Source organism: Myotis nattereri (assembly GCF_964212035.1).
Source record: "Myotis nattereri genome assembly, chromosome: 2".
Classification (NCBI taxonomy): Eukaryota; Metazoa; Chordata; class Mammalia; order Chiroptera; family Vespertilionidae; genus Myotis; species Myotis nattereri.
Window position 1 is genome coordinate 83,298,158 of NC_138076.1, and position 15,697 is coordinate 83,313,854.

Genomic DNA, 15,697 nt, shown 5'->3' on the forward strand with positions numbered 1-15,697 from the left:
ATATATATATATATTTTTTTTTTTTTAAGTTACGTTGTAGTAGATTTAGGTAAGAGATGGGGCTGGACCTGCCAAAATTTTTAGATAACTACCAGTGGTTTGCAAATGCCTGTCTTTAACATAGGAAACATGAAGACATAAAAGAAAATGATGGAAGCAGGACAGTGTTCAGGAATGAAATGAAAAGATTTTAAGTGAAGAAATGAAGTTGTTTTATGTGTGGTTAACATAGGATGATCACACCTCCCAGTTTGCTCAGGACAGTCCTGGTTTATTTCTGTTCTGGTATAATTATTGTTGGTGACGTCTTTCATTTTCAGAAGTGCCCTGGTGAGGTGAAAAATACATGGCCATTCTAGTTATAAGTGGCATTTTGTAAATAACGGACTTCAAATCTCTAAGGGGCAACATGGAAGGGGGAATGAGGTTAGATAGAGGGAGTTCGACAATATTTTAGCTGGTATTTTCATGTTCATCTAATACTTAGATGTTTTATTTTTATTATTAAGTGGGGGAATCATTAGTGTATGGGTAAAAAGTTTGTAAATTTTTTTGTTTAGCTAGTCATTCTGTTACTAGAAGTAAATACAGTGTTTGAGATCATTAATTTCTCTGGCTAGTAGCTCCCTGTTCACTCTATTTCTGTATTTTCTCAGTGTTGGTTTGTTGGACAGACTACATGGGCAAGATTCTGCTTGTTTTAATAGTTTTATGATAGAGCTATGTTTGTTTGAATATATGTGAAAAGCTTCTGCTCCGTTTTAACTTTTATTCTCTAATACATTATAGTTTGTCACAATTTGTTAGTGGTAGAGTAAACATGGATATGTAAATTATTTGAGATTGCTTGGAAACTACTTAGAACTTTTAAATAATCTTCCGTTTTCTAGTAACTTCGTCAACATTTACTGATGCCTATGAAATTATTTAATGTTAACTCATTTTTTAAAACCAAAATTTTGGTTTATATAAATATTAACTTTTATAATTGCTTAGCCTAATATGGGGAAATATAGCTGCTTTCACTTCAAACTAATGTGCTTACTAATTATTTTGATTAGAATTTTTAAAAATTGCATGTTTAGGTATTAATCTGAAAGATTGAATTTAGTTTTGTTTCTGAACACAGTTGCTTTTTGTTTTTTATTGCTTTGTTGCAATTTTAGAATATAGTTGCTTTCTTCTTTTGATTGGCTTAGAGTAAGTTGTTATCTGTGTGGAATTACTGACTGGCCAACCAGACAAGTGAAATGCTTGAATAAGCCTTGATTAGTCAATATTCTGAAGAAAATGTATGTTATTTGCCACCTACTGAATTATATGTAATATATGAAATGAAGGTAATGACATAATAAGAAAACTTGTTTTTTCCAAGTAGTTGAAAAGGTCTCTTTGGGACTGTGTTTCGGTGCCTACCTCCCTTACCCACCCAAGTCTATCACTGTTTGCACTATCTAAAGACCTGAGAGAATGTTAACGTTCTTATTCCAAACTGAAGAGTATTAGCCTTTAAAACTTGACATATACTTAATTTAATTGTAAAACTTCATGCATTCATTTGCTGCTTTTAAAGACATTTTGTTGTCATAATCTGTAAAATAAATATACATTTAGAATAATTGTTATGATCTCTTGAGGACAAGTAGGAAAACACCCAATTCTCTGAAGCTGTCAGGTACCTTTTGCAGTAGCATTGTGGGCCTCTTGACCCCTGTGGATGCTGCACTCCATTGTGGCAGTTTCAGAACAGCCACAGTTAACACTTGACAGAAGCTGTTCCAAGGAAAACCATGATCGTCTTTACTATTCATTTTCTAGTTCAGCTCTGTTCTTTTCTTCCTCTGGCAGTAATGGTAACAGCAGTAGCTGGAGCAGTCTTGGTTTAGAAGGAGATTTGTATGAGGACAATTTATCCTTTCCAACATCAGACAGGTTGGTCCAGTCCAGAAACTTAAAAACTGATGAGTCTTTCACCACTAATGCATGATGTCATATTCTTAAAACAATGTGGGTTACAATGCCGATATGTATCAAGCTGCTTTTCTCCTATTTTTGACATGATTCTGCTTGATAAATTACATCTAATGAAAAAATTCTCTGCTAAGATATGATTGACATCTAATTGCAAAATGTATTACTTTTATGCATGTATTGCTCTGCTTGCTATTTTTCATTCTACCAATTATTATTTCATTAAAAAGAGCTTGCTTCCTACAGGATTTCTGTATTTTTGTTTTTGTTCTGTCCTTTGTTTTTTTTATATAGTTTTATTTCATACATAAGAAAAATGTGTTCTTACTATGTTAAAAATATATAAACGGCATCAGCAGAAGCATTAATAAATAATAATTTGTGGTATTCTATGATATTCAAATGCTGTGTTATCTAAAACCAAATTGGTAGAATATTTTGGCTTCAAATTATTTTAAATTAAATTTTATTATGAAATTACTTGGTGTTCTATATATCATGGTCAGGTAGAACTTCTAGGTTACAATAACTGATTTAGGCATCATTTGCAATTCATATTTTAACATGAAATGATGTGAGAAGCAAAGCTTCCTTTTTTATTGTCATTTCTCCCCTTTTTAAATATCACACATCATATTATAACATTCATTCTTTACCACATTTCAAGAATTGGTTTTAATACCATTATTAAAGCTTTTTTGTTTAACTGCTTCTGTTCTTTTATTTGAAAAGTGATGGGCCAGATGATAAAGACGAAGAGCATGTGGACGACATAGAAGGTAATTGACAATTTGTTTTTCAAAGTGTTTGCATGTTTTGTTTTATTTTAATACTAGAAGCCTGGTACACGACATTCATGCACTCAGGGGGTGAGGGGTGCCCTCAGCTCGGCCTGCGCCCTTTTGCAGTCCGGGAGCCCTTAGGGGATGTCTGACTGACAGCTTAGGCCTGCTTCCCATGGACATCCTTAGTGCTGTTGCAGAGGCGGGCCCCTGCGCTCGCCAGCCATCAGCCCAGCTTGGGGCTGAGCGGTGCTCCCTGTGTGGGAGTGCAATGACCACCAGGAGGCAGCTCCTGCATTGAGCGTCTGCCCCCTGGTCGTCAGTGCACTTCATAGCGACCAGTCGTTCCACTGTTTGGTCGATTTGCATGTTACCCTTTTATTATATAGGATATTTTTATTGATTTCAGAGAGGGATGATGAGAGAGATTCATTGATCGGCTGCCACCTGCATGCCCCCCTACTGGGGATTGAGCCCACAACCCAGGCATGCACCCAGATCAGGAATCTAACCATGACCTCTGGTTCATAGGCTGACACTCAACCACTGAGCCACAATGGCAGGGCCATGCTTTTCTAGAAGGTTCTCTAGAAGAGTCTTCAATTTTTGTATTTGTGCATTTCATCAGTTAGGCGCTTGGCCATTACAAATAAGGGTATATACATTATAAATCAGGGTACTCTTTAATTTATCCAATGTCAGGCCTTTTGTTGAGCAGTTTGTATTTTTTTTTTTTTCACCCACCCCCCCCCCCCGTTGTCCGTCAGTTTGTATTATTTGATTGCTAAACTAATGAAGTACCCATTGATATAAAGACCGAGTTGCTTTAAAAGAATGATTCAGTTACTTGTGAGGGAAATTCATGATCAACTCTATATAATTATCTTTTTCAAAATAAATTCCTTACTTATATTATTTATTATAACTATAGCATATGTCATAGTTTTTTCCTTCCAAACAAGTAACTTCTAGAATTAGTGTTTAATGACAATCTCACATAAATCATATTCCCTCTTCACATTTCTTCCCAAATTCCAGTACTACACTCACATACATGTATTTGAAGAAAATACTCAATTGTTCCTTTAATGAACATAGTTCTGAATATGTTAATAACAGATACAATTGGTTACGGAGTTCTGGGCTATGATTTGTAATCCCTAATTTAAATATCTTAGATTGTCTGAATGAATCTAAAAATGGTTCACATTGAAGCTGAATGTTTTTTTAAATATATATATATATATATATATATATATATATATATATATATATTGATTTTAGAGAGGAAGGGAGAGGGGAGAGAGTGATAGAAATATCAGTGATGAGAGAGTCATTGATTGGCTGTCTCCTACATGTCCCCAACTGGGGATTGAGCCCACTATCTGGCATGTGCCCTTGACTGGAATCGAACCTCGGACCCTTCAGTCCATAGGCTGATGCTCTATCCACTGAGCCAAACCAGCTTAGGGCGAAGCTGAATTTTTATTGTATTTAGATGGTTGTTGACTCCCCCCAACCCCCATCTTATTTTTCCTTAATTATGAAAATACCAATATGTCTTCTCTAGGATAGAACATAAAACAATTCATACTGTTTGAGATATAGTGCTTGGTTTTGAACCAGTGATTTTTTATGTTATCACTAGTAGCCTGGTGCACGAAATTCGTGTACATTAAAAGGGAATTAATTGCCCTAACCAGTTTGGCTCAGTTGATAGAGCATCGGCCTGTGGACTCAAGGGTCCCAGGTTCGATTCCAGTCAAGGGCATATACCTTGGTTGCGGGCACGTCCCCAGTGGGGAGTGTGCAGGAGGCAGCTGATCGATGTTTCTCTCTAATTGATGTTTCTAACTCTCCATCCCTCTCCCTTCCTCTCTGTAAAAAAATCAATAAAATATATATTTTTTTAAAGAGGGAATTAATTAGCGGAAATATTTTAATATTGCTATTTGCCCTTTCTCTATAATAGAAGTGTGAGAGATGAAAAGAAATTAGTAAAATACATATGAAAATAATATATAAATTTATTAATAAATAAACAGTAACAAAAGGATATAACAACAACAGAGGCATGATATAAAAACGACAAAAACATGATATGAAAAACAACAAAAACATATGAAAACAAAAACATGATATAAAAACAGTGATGCAAACAATGACTGATAAAGTGATTAAACTTATTTTTTTTTTTTTAATTAAATCTTTATTGTTCAGATTATTACATTTGTTCCTCTTTTTTCCCCCCATAACTCCCCTCCTCCCAGTTCCCGCCCCACCCTCCGCCCTCACTCCCCACCCACTGTCCTCATCCATAGGTGCACGATTTTTGTCCAGTCTCTTCCCGCATCTCCGACACCCCTTTCCCCCCCAAGAATAGTCAGTCCATTCCCTTTCTATGTCCCTGATTCTATTATAATAACCAGTTCATTCTGTTCATCGGATTATTTATTCACTTGATTCTTAGATTCACTTGTTGATAGATGCATATTTGTTGTTCATAATTTGTATCTTTACCTTTTTCTTCCTCTTCCTCTTCTTAAAGGATACCTTTCAGCATTTCATATAATCCTGATTTGGTGGTGATGAACTCCTTTAGCTTTTCCTTATCTGTGAAGCTCTTTATCTGACCTTCAATTCTGAATGATAGCTTTGCTGGATAAAGTAATCTTGGTTGTAGGTTCTTGGTATTCATCACTTTGAATATTTCTTGCCACTCCCTTCTGGCCTGCAAAGTTTCTGTTGAGAAATCAGCTGACAGTCGTATGGGTATTCCCTTGTAGGTAACTGAGTTTCTTTCTCTTGCTGTTTTTAAGATTCTCTCTTTATCTTTCGCTCTTGGCATTTTAATTATGATGTGTCTTGGTGTGGTCCTCTTTGGATTCCTTTTGTTTGGGGTTCTCCGTGCTTCTTGGACCTGTAAGTCCATTTCTTTCACCAGGTGAGGGAAGTTTTCTGTCATTATTTCTTCAAATAGGTTTTTAATATCTTGCTCTCTCTCATCTTCTGGCACCCCTATAATTCTGATGTTGGTACGCCTGAAGCTGTCCCAGAGGCTCCTTACACTATCCTCGCATTTTTGGATTCTTTTTTCATTTTGCTTTTCCGGTTGGGTGTTTTTTGCTTCCTCGCATTTCAAATCATTGACTTGATTCTTGCGCTCCTCTGTTCTGCTGTCGGGAGTCTGTATAATATTCTTTATTTCAGTCAGTGTATGCTTAATTTCTAGTTGATTCCCCAATATAACATCGAGGGTCTCATTAGTTTTCTTGTAGATCTCATTAAGTTTATCGGCGGCTTCTAAACAGTTCTTGAGAGACCTTAAAAGTGTGGTTCTGAACTCTAGATCTTCCATTGACAATTTTGTCCTGTTTCTTTGTCTCCGCATTTTGTTATGCTTCCTTGGTGCACCCCCTAGTGGTCTTTGTGCGCAGTCTTATAGTTAAATCTTGTAGCTAATTCCAGGGAGGGTTTGACCTCCAGGCCAAGTGGCTATGAGAATCAGCTGTGTCAGCAGTGAGAGAACTTCTGTCCTCTAGGGAGGTGCTAATCTAGCCTTTGCCTGAGGCTATCCGGCAAATGCCTTTGTGCAGGGCTTGGGCGGAGCGGGTCGCACAGTATCAATAGGGTGGGCCGGAGAGAGCAGTGATGGCGGCTCTCAGTCCTGTCCCCAGGGGCTCTGCCTCTCTGAGTCCCAGCACCCGCTGCAAAGCTCGGAGAGAAAGCTGCACTCGCTCTGACCGAAGCCAGGCAGTCCCTCTTCTCCCGTTTGAGTCTGGGTCCCTAAAGACTCGCCCGGATCTGGAGCTCAGAGTCTGCGACTCCCTCCCGATTGAAAACGCCAACCGCGCCCTCCGCCGCCAGCCCGCTCCGCGCGCGCACTCCGCACCTCAGAATTTGACTTCAGCACTGCGCCTCCTCTGAGTGTCCGTATGCGTTTCTCTTTCCTCCTAGTTGTAGGACTTCCATTCAGCCAGCGTTCCAGTGGTTTTGGGTGATGTCCGTTCTGTCTTTTAGTTTCACTTTTGAAGTAGTTGTTCAAAGCAGCAAACTCCGGCGTTAACCTATGCCGCCATCTTGGTTCTCTCTCCCCTGATTAAACTTATTGTAATATCTCCCTGTACACCACATTAAGAGTGAAAACACTTTCAGAGTGTTTGACTAATTTCCCTTGTGATGAAGTATTTAGAAATTTAACTGTAACATCACATGCTCTTCAAACTTGAGAGAAAGCAACATATAACTGACCATGTGTGAAAACTGGTTCAGGTAGGAATATGCCTACTCTGTCTAGAGTTTGTCCTTGTGATTTATTAATAGTCATCACAAATGCTGGCATCACGGGAAACCGTCGTCGAATCAATTTAAATGGAGGCTAGTCTCAGATGGGGACAAATTAATTCTTGGAATCAGAACAACCTCTCCCTCTGCAGATCCTGTTAATACTTCAGCTTCGATGTTAGGTCGTAATCTTTTGATAATAAATCTGGTACCATTACAAAGACCCCGTTTACTATTGAGATTTCTCAATAGCATGATGTTGGGGTCCAGCCCTGGCGGGTCCAGGGGTTCCCCAAGGTGTGGACGGAGTTGGCGAAGAAGGAAGGACATGGAGACAGTGTTCAGTTGATCAGCAGCCTAGCCAGGTTCTCTAGTCAGGTTCTCCAGCCAGGTTCTGTCTTTATTCTCCTGTTACATCTGTATTTATACCAGTTGATTTTAATCTTATCCATTCTATTCCAAAGGTTAGGGCGTTTGTTATCTCCATTCCAAGGTCACTACTCTATTGTTCTGTTAAGCTACAAGGAAGTAACTGAAGGAGATTATCCTAAATAAAGATTATGTAACTTAATCATGATGGTTTGTAGTTAAAGTGATTAACTACCCTCCTGGCACTTAGTTAAGGGGTTTTACTGATTTATTCCCTTCCTTAGTCCTGTTAATCCCTAACTCCAGGGAAAAATCCCCACCTGGGGAAACAGCCTTTCTCGGAGAGGTGACCTTGGTTAAAACACATAGCACTAAGTAGGGGAGCAAACATATTAAGAACAGTATGCCATATACACCAGGTCCCTTGAAACATATGCTATGCAGATGTTTATTCCCTGCAGCGACTGTGTCAAGCAGTAAGGGTGGACCGGCTTCTGGCAAATTCCCCCATTTATATTTTTTAAATGACCGCGCGTGTAAATCAGCGGCCACCTCTTGGATTGGGTTGTTTAAGACTCGGAAGACCTGTTTGTAACTTTGCCAACAGGTCAGTCCGAGGCTTAATCCTATATCAGCTCCCCACAGCATGATGAGTGCACCCACTTTCAATTTTAATTTATGACACAGCATTCCCGAAGGAGTAATACTATTAAGAAATTCTATGGGAAAATTTTTCTTTTCAACATCATCTGTGGAATCAATGGAATCATCACTCAAATATGTGTGAAAATTTCCATCGAGTATATCCAAATTTTCTTCATTTAATTTTTGAATATGCTCATTTTTTGGACAAAGAATTGCATGTTTAGATATATTTTTAATATTATCTATAGCAGTGGTTCTCAACCTTGGCTGCACATTAGAATCACCTGGGAATCTTTTTAAAATCCTGATTCCTGGGCTTCATCCTCTGGAAATTGTTTCTTTATTATGGGGTGGGGCCACAACATTAGTAATAAAGAAACAGAATTTTCGGAGGATGAGGCCCAGAAATCAGGATTTTAAAAAGATTCCCAGGTGATTCTAATGTGCAGCCAAGGTTGAGAACCACTGATCTATAGATACAGTATTTCCAAAGGTAGCTTCAATAATAGATCCATTACAAATCATTTCACTTCCAAGCTCCGCTCCGAGGGCAGGTTCCTGCCTGAAACCTCACCCTCCAGGAAACAAGCTGGGGGAGGGCGAAGCTGTTTCCAAGACAACCCCTGCAGGACTGACTTCCTTCCGGTTGGTCGTGGTTCTGGCCGTGATGTTACACCCAGGGTTTTTATATAAGTAGGTTTTTTTAGAAGTGGGTAAACTGAGAAAATTGCCAAAATGAATTTTTTGAAATGTATTTTATAACACCTAAATTTCCAGTCAGTTTTATTACCAATTGACCAATTGTACTTTTCTTGTTTAGGAAAGTCATGTACCAATTTTTTAGCTAAAATCCTCAGACCTAGGATGATTATTCTATTTGAATGCTAGTGCCTTTGCTAAGTAGAGATTCTCTTCATACAGGGCTTCTAGAAGTAAGTTTTTCTCATCAGATATAAAGTAGAAGTAGGGTGATACTTGCTGAGTTATGGCTAGCATAATAATATTTGCTTTATTTTTGTTAAAGTGTTGATTTTTTAATATAGAAAAGTTTTATACTTTTCCCAAATAATACCTATGAGTAGGTTATTCCAAAGACTATATACATGGTATAAATACATATAGTGAATATTTTTCGTAATGAATGCTAACTTGACTGAGGAATGGTGAAGATGGAAGAAAATATAAATTAATATCTATAAAATTCATTTAGAAATTTTCACTTTTGGCATTAGGCAGGCTGTTAGGATTTCTTTTGTGAGTCAGTAGAAATCAGGAGATTAATTATTTGAAAATATATGTTATTACCCAGTTTGTGAGATTATAGTCATCTCTTATTGTATAGAAAATTGTAGCCAACTTTTAAAAATTTTTTAAATTAGAAACTGGTAAATTAGGAGATAGATTGATGTAGATTTATAGACAGATTCAAAATTATGGAAATTCTAAGGAAACAACCCTCAAAATTTTTGTTGTTGGTTGTTTGTAGTTTTAGGATGTCAGTCCCTTCTCTTTTCACTAGTGTTTAGTACCTTCTCTAAAGACAAAGGTCATTCATAGGTGAGGCAACCAGGAGTCCTGAACTGAAAAAGCCAATAGTACAGAGAAGCCTTGGGGTGACAGCTTCCAACCCCATGACCCCTGCAGGAATCACAACATGGCCCAGAGACCATATTTAGTACGATCGTGCACCAAAACCCCTTTTTGATTGAAAGTCAGTGGTGAGAGTGGAGGGCAAAACAGTACATTTATTTTAAGAGAATAATGTGGACCAGCTTTTTTATTATTATTATTTTTAAGTTAATCCTTAAGGTAAGTTTTCCATTGATGTTTAGAAAGAGTTGAAGGGAGGGTAAGAGAAGAGAGAGAGAAACATTGATGTGAAAGAGACATACCAACTGGTTGTCTCCTGCACATGCCCCTGCTGGGGCCAGGATCGAGTCTGCAACTGAGGTACATGACCTTAACCTGAATCGAACCCACAACCCTTCAGTTCACAAGCCAGTACTCTAAGCCAGTGATGGCGAACCTTTTGAGCTTGGCATGTCAGCATTTTGAAAAACCCTAACTTAACTCTGGTGCCGTGTCACATATAGAAATTTTTTGATATTTGCAACCATAGTAAAACAAAGACTTACATTTTTGATATTTATTTTATATATTTAAATGCCATTTAACAAAGAAAAATCAACCAAAAAAATGAGTTCGCGTGTCACCTCTGACACGCTTGTCATAGGTTCGCCATCACTGCTCTAAGCACTGAGAAACTGGCGAAGGCCAGACCAGCTTTTTAAGTGGAAAAATTAGGGACCTACACATATCCTAAAAATAATTAGCAGTGGTCTAGAATGCAAACTATAAAAATGAATCAGGGACATTAACCAACAAATTTCCATTACTGGTACTATTTGGTACCATGTCTGCCAGCAGGCCCTACTGTTCACTTTTTGTGTGGGATGGCCCATGTCTTAGCACTTCTTATTGTCCACCCATCCTAATTTAAGCAGGAGTGTTAAGTCATTACTTTTACAGTGAACAGATTCATCCTACTTTATGTTGAAAACATGATTATATTTTCTTTTTTAATCACCTGAGAATATGTTTTTTTTACATTGATTTTATCTTACTTTTTAAATCCTCATCCGAAGATATGATTTTCATTGATTCTAGAGAGAGGAAAGAAGGGGGGGAGAGAGAGAGAGAGAGAGAGAGAGAGAGAGAGAGAGACAGACAGACACTCTGGATCTCTCTCTGCCTCTGATACCTTACCTGTAAAATGGAGATGATAGTTTCTATATCATAGGTGGTTTTGGATTATAGGACTTTGCATATCTAAACAGCTTAGAATAATACTTTAATGTATGCTATACAAGTAGTTGCTGCTGCTATTTCTCTTAATTCAGAAAGCTTTCTTAAAGTCCATCTAATGTGTTTATTTGAGGTTTTTATTTGTGTGTTTCATTTGTATTTTGATTGTAATCTTGCTTTATAGTTTCATTTTTTCTCCTTTTACCTGTGGATCATATTTTGACACAAATAATGGCATGTGTGGTACTTCAGTACTGTGCTATCAGTAGGTGATCAAAGTTATCCCTTTGTTTTACATTATTTTGCCCTTTCAAAGAAACATTTTAATTGATGTTTTGGTGTAGTTAAGAAAGGATGAATTTTTCCAAGCATTCATTGGAATCTTAAGACGTGGCAAATATTTACATATCCTTGGAAACCAGAGTATTGAGAGTTGAATTGATGCATTTCACTTCATATTGTTTAAATTTAAATATTAGGTTTGGGGCAAGATGAAAAGACGCTGCTAATAACGAATATTGACATGGAGCCATGCACAGTAGACCCTCAACTAAGGATTATTCTTCAGTGGCTTGTGGCCTCTGAGGCTGAAGTTGCAGAACTTTCTTTTCATGACTCTGCAAAGAAAGAATTTATACAAGTAAGTATCTGCCTTATAGGGTGGTTGTGAAGATATATTTAGTACATGATGTTCTGTGTCAACTGGTTGATCTAATAAGATAACTCATCGATAGTAGAGTGATTAAATGTGTAGGCAATAGAGTCTGATAGTTGGGCTCATATATCAGCCCTGCTACTCTCTAGCGGTGTAACCTTGGGCAAGTTCACCAATTTCCAATCTGCACTGTGGAAGTGAGTATAGAATTTACAGAGGTTTGTGAGGATTCAATATAATACTGTAAAAAATGCTTAATCTAGTGCCTGGTACATCCTAAGTTCTCAAAGTTAGGTGCCATTAATAAACATTTCAGGTGTTTCTATGAAAAGATTGAGTTTTTCTTTGTATTAAATTGATTTATAATTGTGCCTAGTACTTCATTTATCTCTTTCTCTGTTAATTCAGTTTCATTAGTGTGAGGAGCTAGCAAAATCAAAAATCAGTAGAAGTTTAAGTTCTAATAAGGGACAATGGACCTGTTTAATAAGGTTCTAATAAAACATTCAGATTTGATGCACTAATAGGATAATTTTATTGAGAACATACTGTATACCAAGCACCTTGTTAGTCAAGATTTTCAGTTTACTGCACAAACCAGCATTTGGGAATCATTACCATAGTTCTTTTATCTCAAGTATCCAAAAAATAATGAGCATATTTGCTAAAGAAATATAATGGTCTGTTATTGCAATAAAAAACTGTATTTTCATTAAACATTTTTTTTTTCAGTTTAGATTCTTAACATTTTTGGCTCAGAATGTTTCTTATCAGAACTTTGGTTTAATTTAATTGTAAGGTATAGAATAATCTAATGAATAACCAATGTAAATTGCTCAATAATAACAAAAAAAGAAACTGCCCAGTTTCTCGTGATTCCTGGTTCAGAATTTACAAAAGTATTGTTGGGAGAAGTGTGTGAAAAAGATATTATGAAAAAATAGTGGGTTTTTGTTGTTGTTGTGGTTGTTTGTTTTTACTTAGATATTTGGTGGGTTTTTTGTTTTTGTTTTTGTTTTCAGTTTAGGTCTCTGTTTTTGGGCAAAGGGAGAAATAAGACAGAAAGTGATGCTCAGGAAATAAACTGTCAAGAAGAAAGAATGGTTAGGAAAAATGTTAGAAATGACCTCAGGGAGCAAACATTTTCAAGTCATTTAGTCTTAGATAAACTGAGGGCTAAGAAAGGCCAGCAGCAGAGCTGAGTGTGATAGCGCTTGAGTTAGGGGACCTTGTCCCTATATTCTGCCTTGTCAGAAAATATACTGCCAGTTCCTCAAAAAGTTAAACATAGCAAAAAAAAAAAAAGTTAAACATAGCATTATTATATATAATGCAGCAATTCCACTCCTAAGTATATGTATGTTGTCCATTGCAACATTATTCATAATAGATTAACAGTGGAAACATCTTTAGTGTCTATTAACTAATGAATGGATAAATAAAATATGGCATATCCATGCAATGGAACATAATCCATCAATAAAAAGGAATGAAGTAGGTACATGCTACACCATGGAGGAACCTTGAAATTATTGTGCTAAGTGAAAGAAGCTGGTCATAATAGATCATGTGATATAAATAATAATTTCATATAAATGACCTCATTTATATGAAATGGCCAAAATAGACAAATAGAGACACAAAGTAGATTAGTGATTCTCTAGAGTTGAGGGGATTGGAAGAAATTGGAAGTGATTACTAATGTGTAGGGCTTTCCTTGTGGTGTGATAAAATGTTCTGATATTGGTTGTGGTGATGGTTGCATTCAACTCAGTGAATAATACTAAAAACCATCAACAGGTACACTTTTAAAAGAGTGAATTGTATGGTATGTGAATTATATTTTTATTGAGGTATATTCAGAAGCTATTTTTTAAAGGCTAAGCATATTTACATTACAAAAATTAAAGTTTTTACAGAACTAAATTGAAAAAAAAATGAGTGAAGATGTTCTGATTGGTGACAGAGATTTATTTAAACCTGTATTTATTAACTTTTTAAAAATCCTCACTAGAAGATATGTTTATTGATTTTAATCAAGAGAGCAAGGGGAAGAGAGAGAATGAAAGAGAGGGAGAAACATCATTGGGTGCTTCCCATATGCATCCTGACCGGGAATTGAACCCTAAACCTTTTGGTGGTGTGCATAATGACACTCTAATCAACAGAGCCACCGGGCCAGAACTATTTACTTTTTCTAATTGAGGTATAATTTATATATAATATTATATTAGTTTCAGGTATACAGCGTCATATATACTGTATTGTGAAATGATGACCACAGTATTTTACTTTTTGTGTTGTTTTTTTAAAAACATTAACATTTCTTAACTTAGCAAAACATGTTTCCTTTGAGGCTAGAGTATGTATTCCAAAAAAATACACCACACTATATGTTGTGGAAGGAAAGTCCACATCCTTTTATTAAGCTTGACATTGCCTTTACTATTTTATGTTTCTACTTGAGGGTGGCAGATGTATTTAGTTAGGTTAAGAATTTCCTGTAGAAATGTAGCTCTATACTCCCACACAGGATATTTGCTTGGTGTGGTTATTGGAGTTCTGTCTCCAGCAATGCCGAAGTGTCATTCTGTGGAGGAGATGTGTTTATAAAGAGCAGGAAAGGAGAATGTTTAATTTGTGTAAAGTGGTGGTTAGGGAGAAAACTTTGTTATAACTCGAAAACAGTATTTTATTACAAACAAGATTCTTAGATTTCGCTGATGTTAATAAAAATGGAAACTTTATTGTTATAAAATTATTTTTGGTTAATGTTTGACATATCTTTCTGTCTTATTAGCTTTCAAAACAATTACAAGAAAAAGGATGGAAAGTGGGAGACCTCCTGCAGGCTGTGCTTAACTACTATGAGGTGGTGGAAAAGACTTCCAGTGAGGAGGAGTGCAAGTCACTGTATGATTGGCTCTTGGAAAACGCATAGAACAAATTCCAAACCAGTATATGTTTATAATTTGTTTTAGGAAAGGAAGAAACAGATAAAGACGCATAGGAAAAAATTTGAATAGTGAATATTAACATTTAAAGTAAATTGGGGGAAAGTAAATACAGCTTTTTAGGCTCCTTTGTCATCACATACTGTATATAGTTCATACTTTTGTAATCTCTGTCAAATATTATCTTCATTCTTCTATACACATGTATAATATGTTAAAACTCTAAGAACGTATTTGAAGGAAGGTCTAACCATGAGGTTTTCAGGGACATCGATGTCATTCTTTTTACATCCAAATTGTGCTGCTAAAAACTGCACTGAGGTAGCTAAGGATAGGTGCCAGGGATAGAGAGTTAGAATTTGCTCCTTTGTCAACAAGTGGTATCCTATGAATAACTAATTTGACATAAAAAAATAGCATTGGAGCTGATTTTTTTCTGGTAGTTTTGGACTCATTTTTAAAAGTCAATTTTATTTTCAAAGCTCAGCTATTGGTAGGTTTTTGAATCCCTCAAACTATTTAATTCCTTAGGAACATTAATATTTTAGGTTTCTGTTAATACTGTAAATGATACGTTTCTCAACCTTTCATCAAAGTACATTATTTCCAATCGTTCTGGCAGGAAAGTAAGTGTGTGAGTGTGTGTGTGTGAGTGTGTGTGTGTGTGAGAGAGAGTGTGTGTGTGTGTGTGAGTGTGTGTGTGTGTGTGTGTGTGAGAGAGTGTGTGAGTGTGTGTGTGTGTGAGAGAGAGAGAGAGTGTGTGTGAGTGTGTGTGTGTGAGAGGGTGTGTGTGTGTGTGAGTGTGAGTGTGTGTAAAGGAGTACTTTAACCTTGCTAGTGGTTTGTGCCCTCTTTTATTTTAATATTTTCTTGGTTAGAAATTCACTATTGATATTAAAAAGGTGCTTTAAAATGTCTGTAAAGATTGTGCAGCAAAAAATTTTATTTCTTTTTTTTGACTATTTGGGGTCCCCAACTTATTCTATAAATTAAAATAAAGTTGAAAAACATGTTGAAATTTTAAAAATTAATGTTAATAGGGAAATGCATTTTTGAAAACCTCTCCTCTTGAGCAAGGATAAGTTTTTTCTAGGGGAAAATAAGGATCCTCCTGTGATAAAATCTATCTGCACTATTTTGTAAAGACCTCTAACATGATCCTTTCGGTCTCTACATTTCCTACTGCTTTAGCTTTAGAAACTGCAAGTTGATTTGACTAGAGGACCAAGATT

The 15,697-nt window shown here is 36.4% G+C and overlaps 1 protein-coding gene across 1 annotated transcript in view; it reads left to right on the forward strand.

Annotated features, from left to right (window-relative positions):
- Nucleotides 1-15,480, forward strand: part of AKAP11 (A-kinase anchoring protein 11) — a 59,750-nt gene extending 44,270 nt beyond the window's left edge. Inside the window, exons 9-12 of the mRNA XM_081083338.1 lie at nucleotides 1,849-1,932; nucleotides 2,704-2,750; nucleotides 11,336-11,496; nucleotides 14,312-15,480. Of these exons, the coding sequence (XP_080939464.1) occupies nucleotides 1,849-1,932; nucleotides 2,704-2,750; nucleotides 11,336-11,496; nucleotides 14,312-14,452 (433 nt within the window). The 3' untranslated portion in view covers nucleotides 14,453-15,480. The remainder of the gene's footprint in view (nucleotides 1-1,848; nucleotides 1,933-2,703; nucleotides 2,751-11,335; nucleotides 11,497-14,311) is intronic.
- The last annotated feature ends 217 nt before the right edge of the window (nucleotides 15,481-15,697 follow it).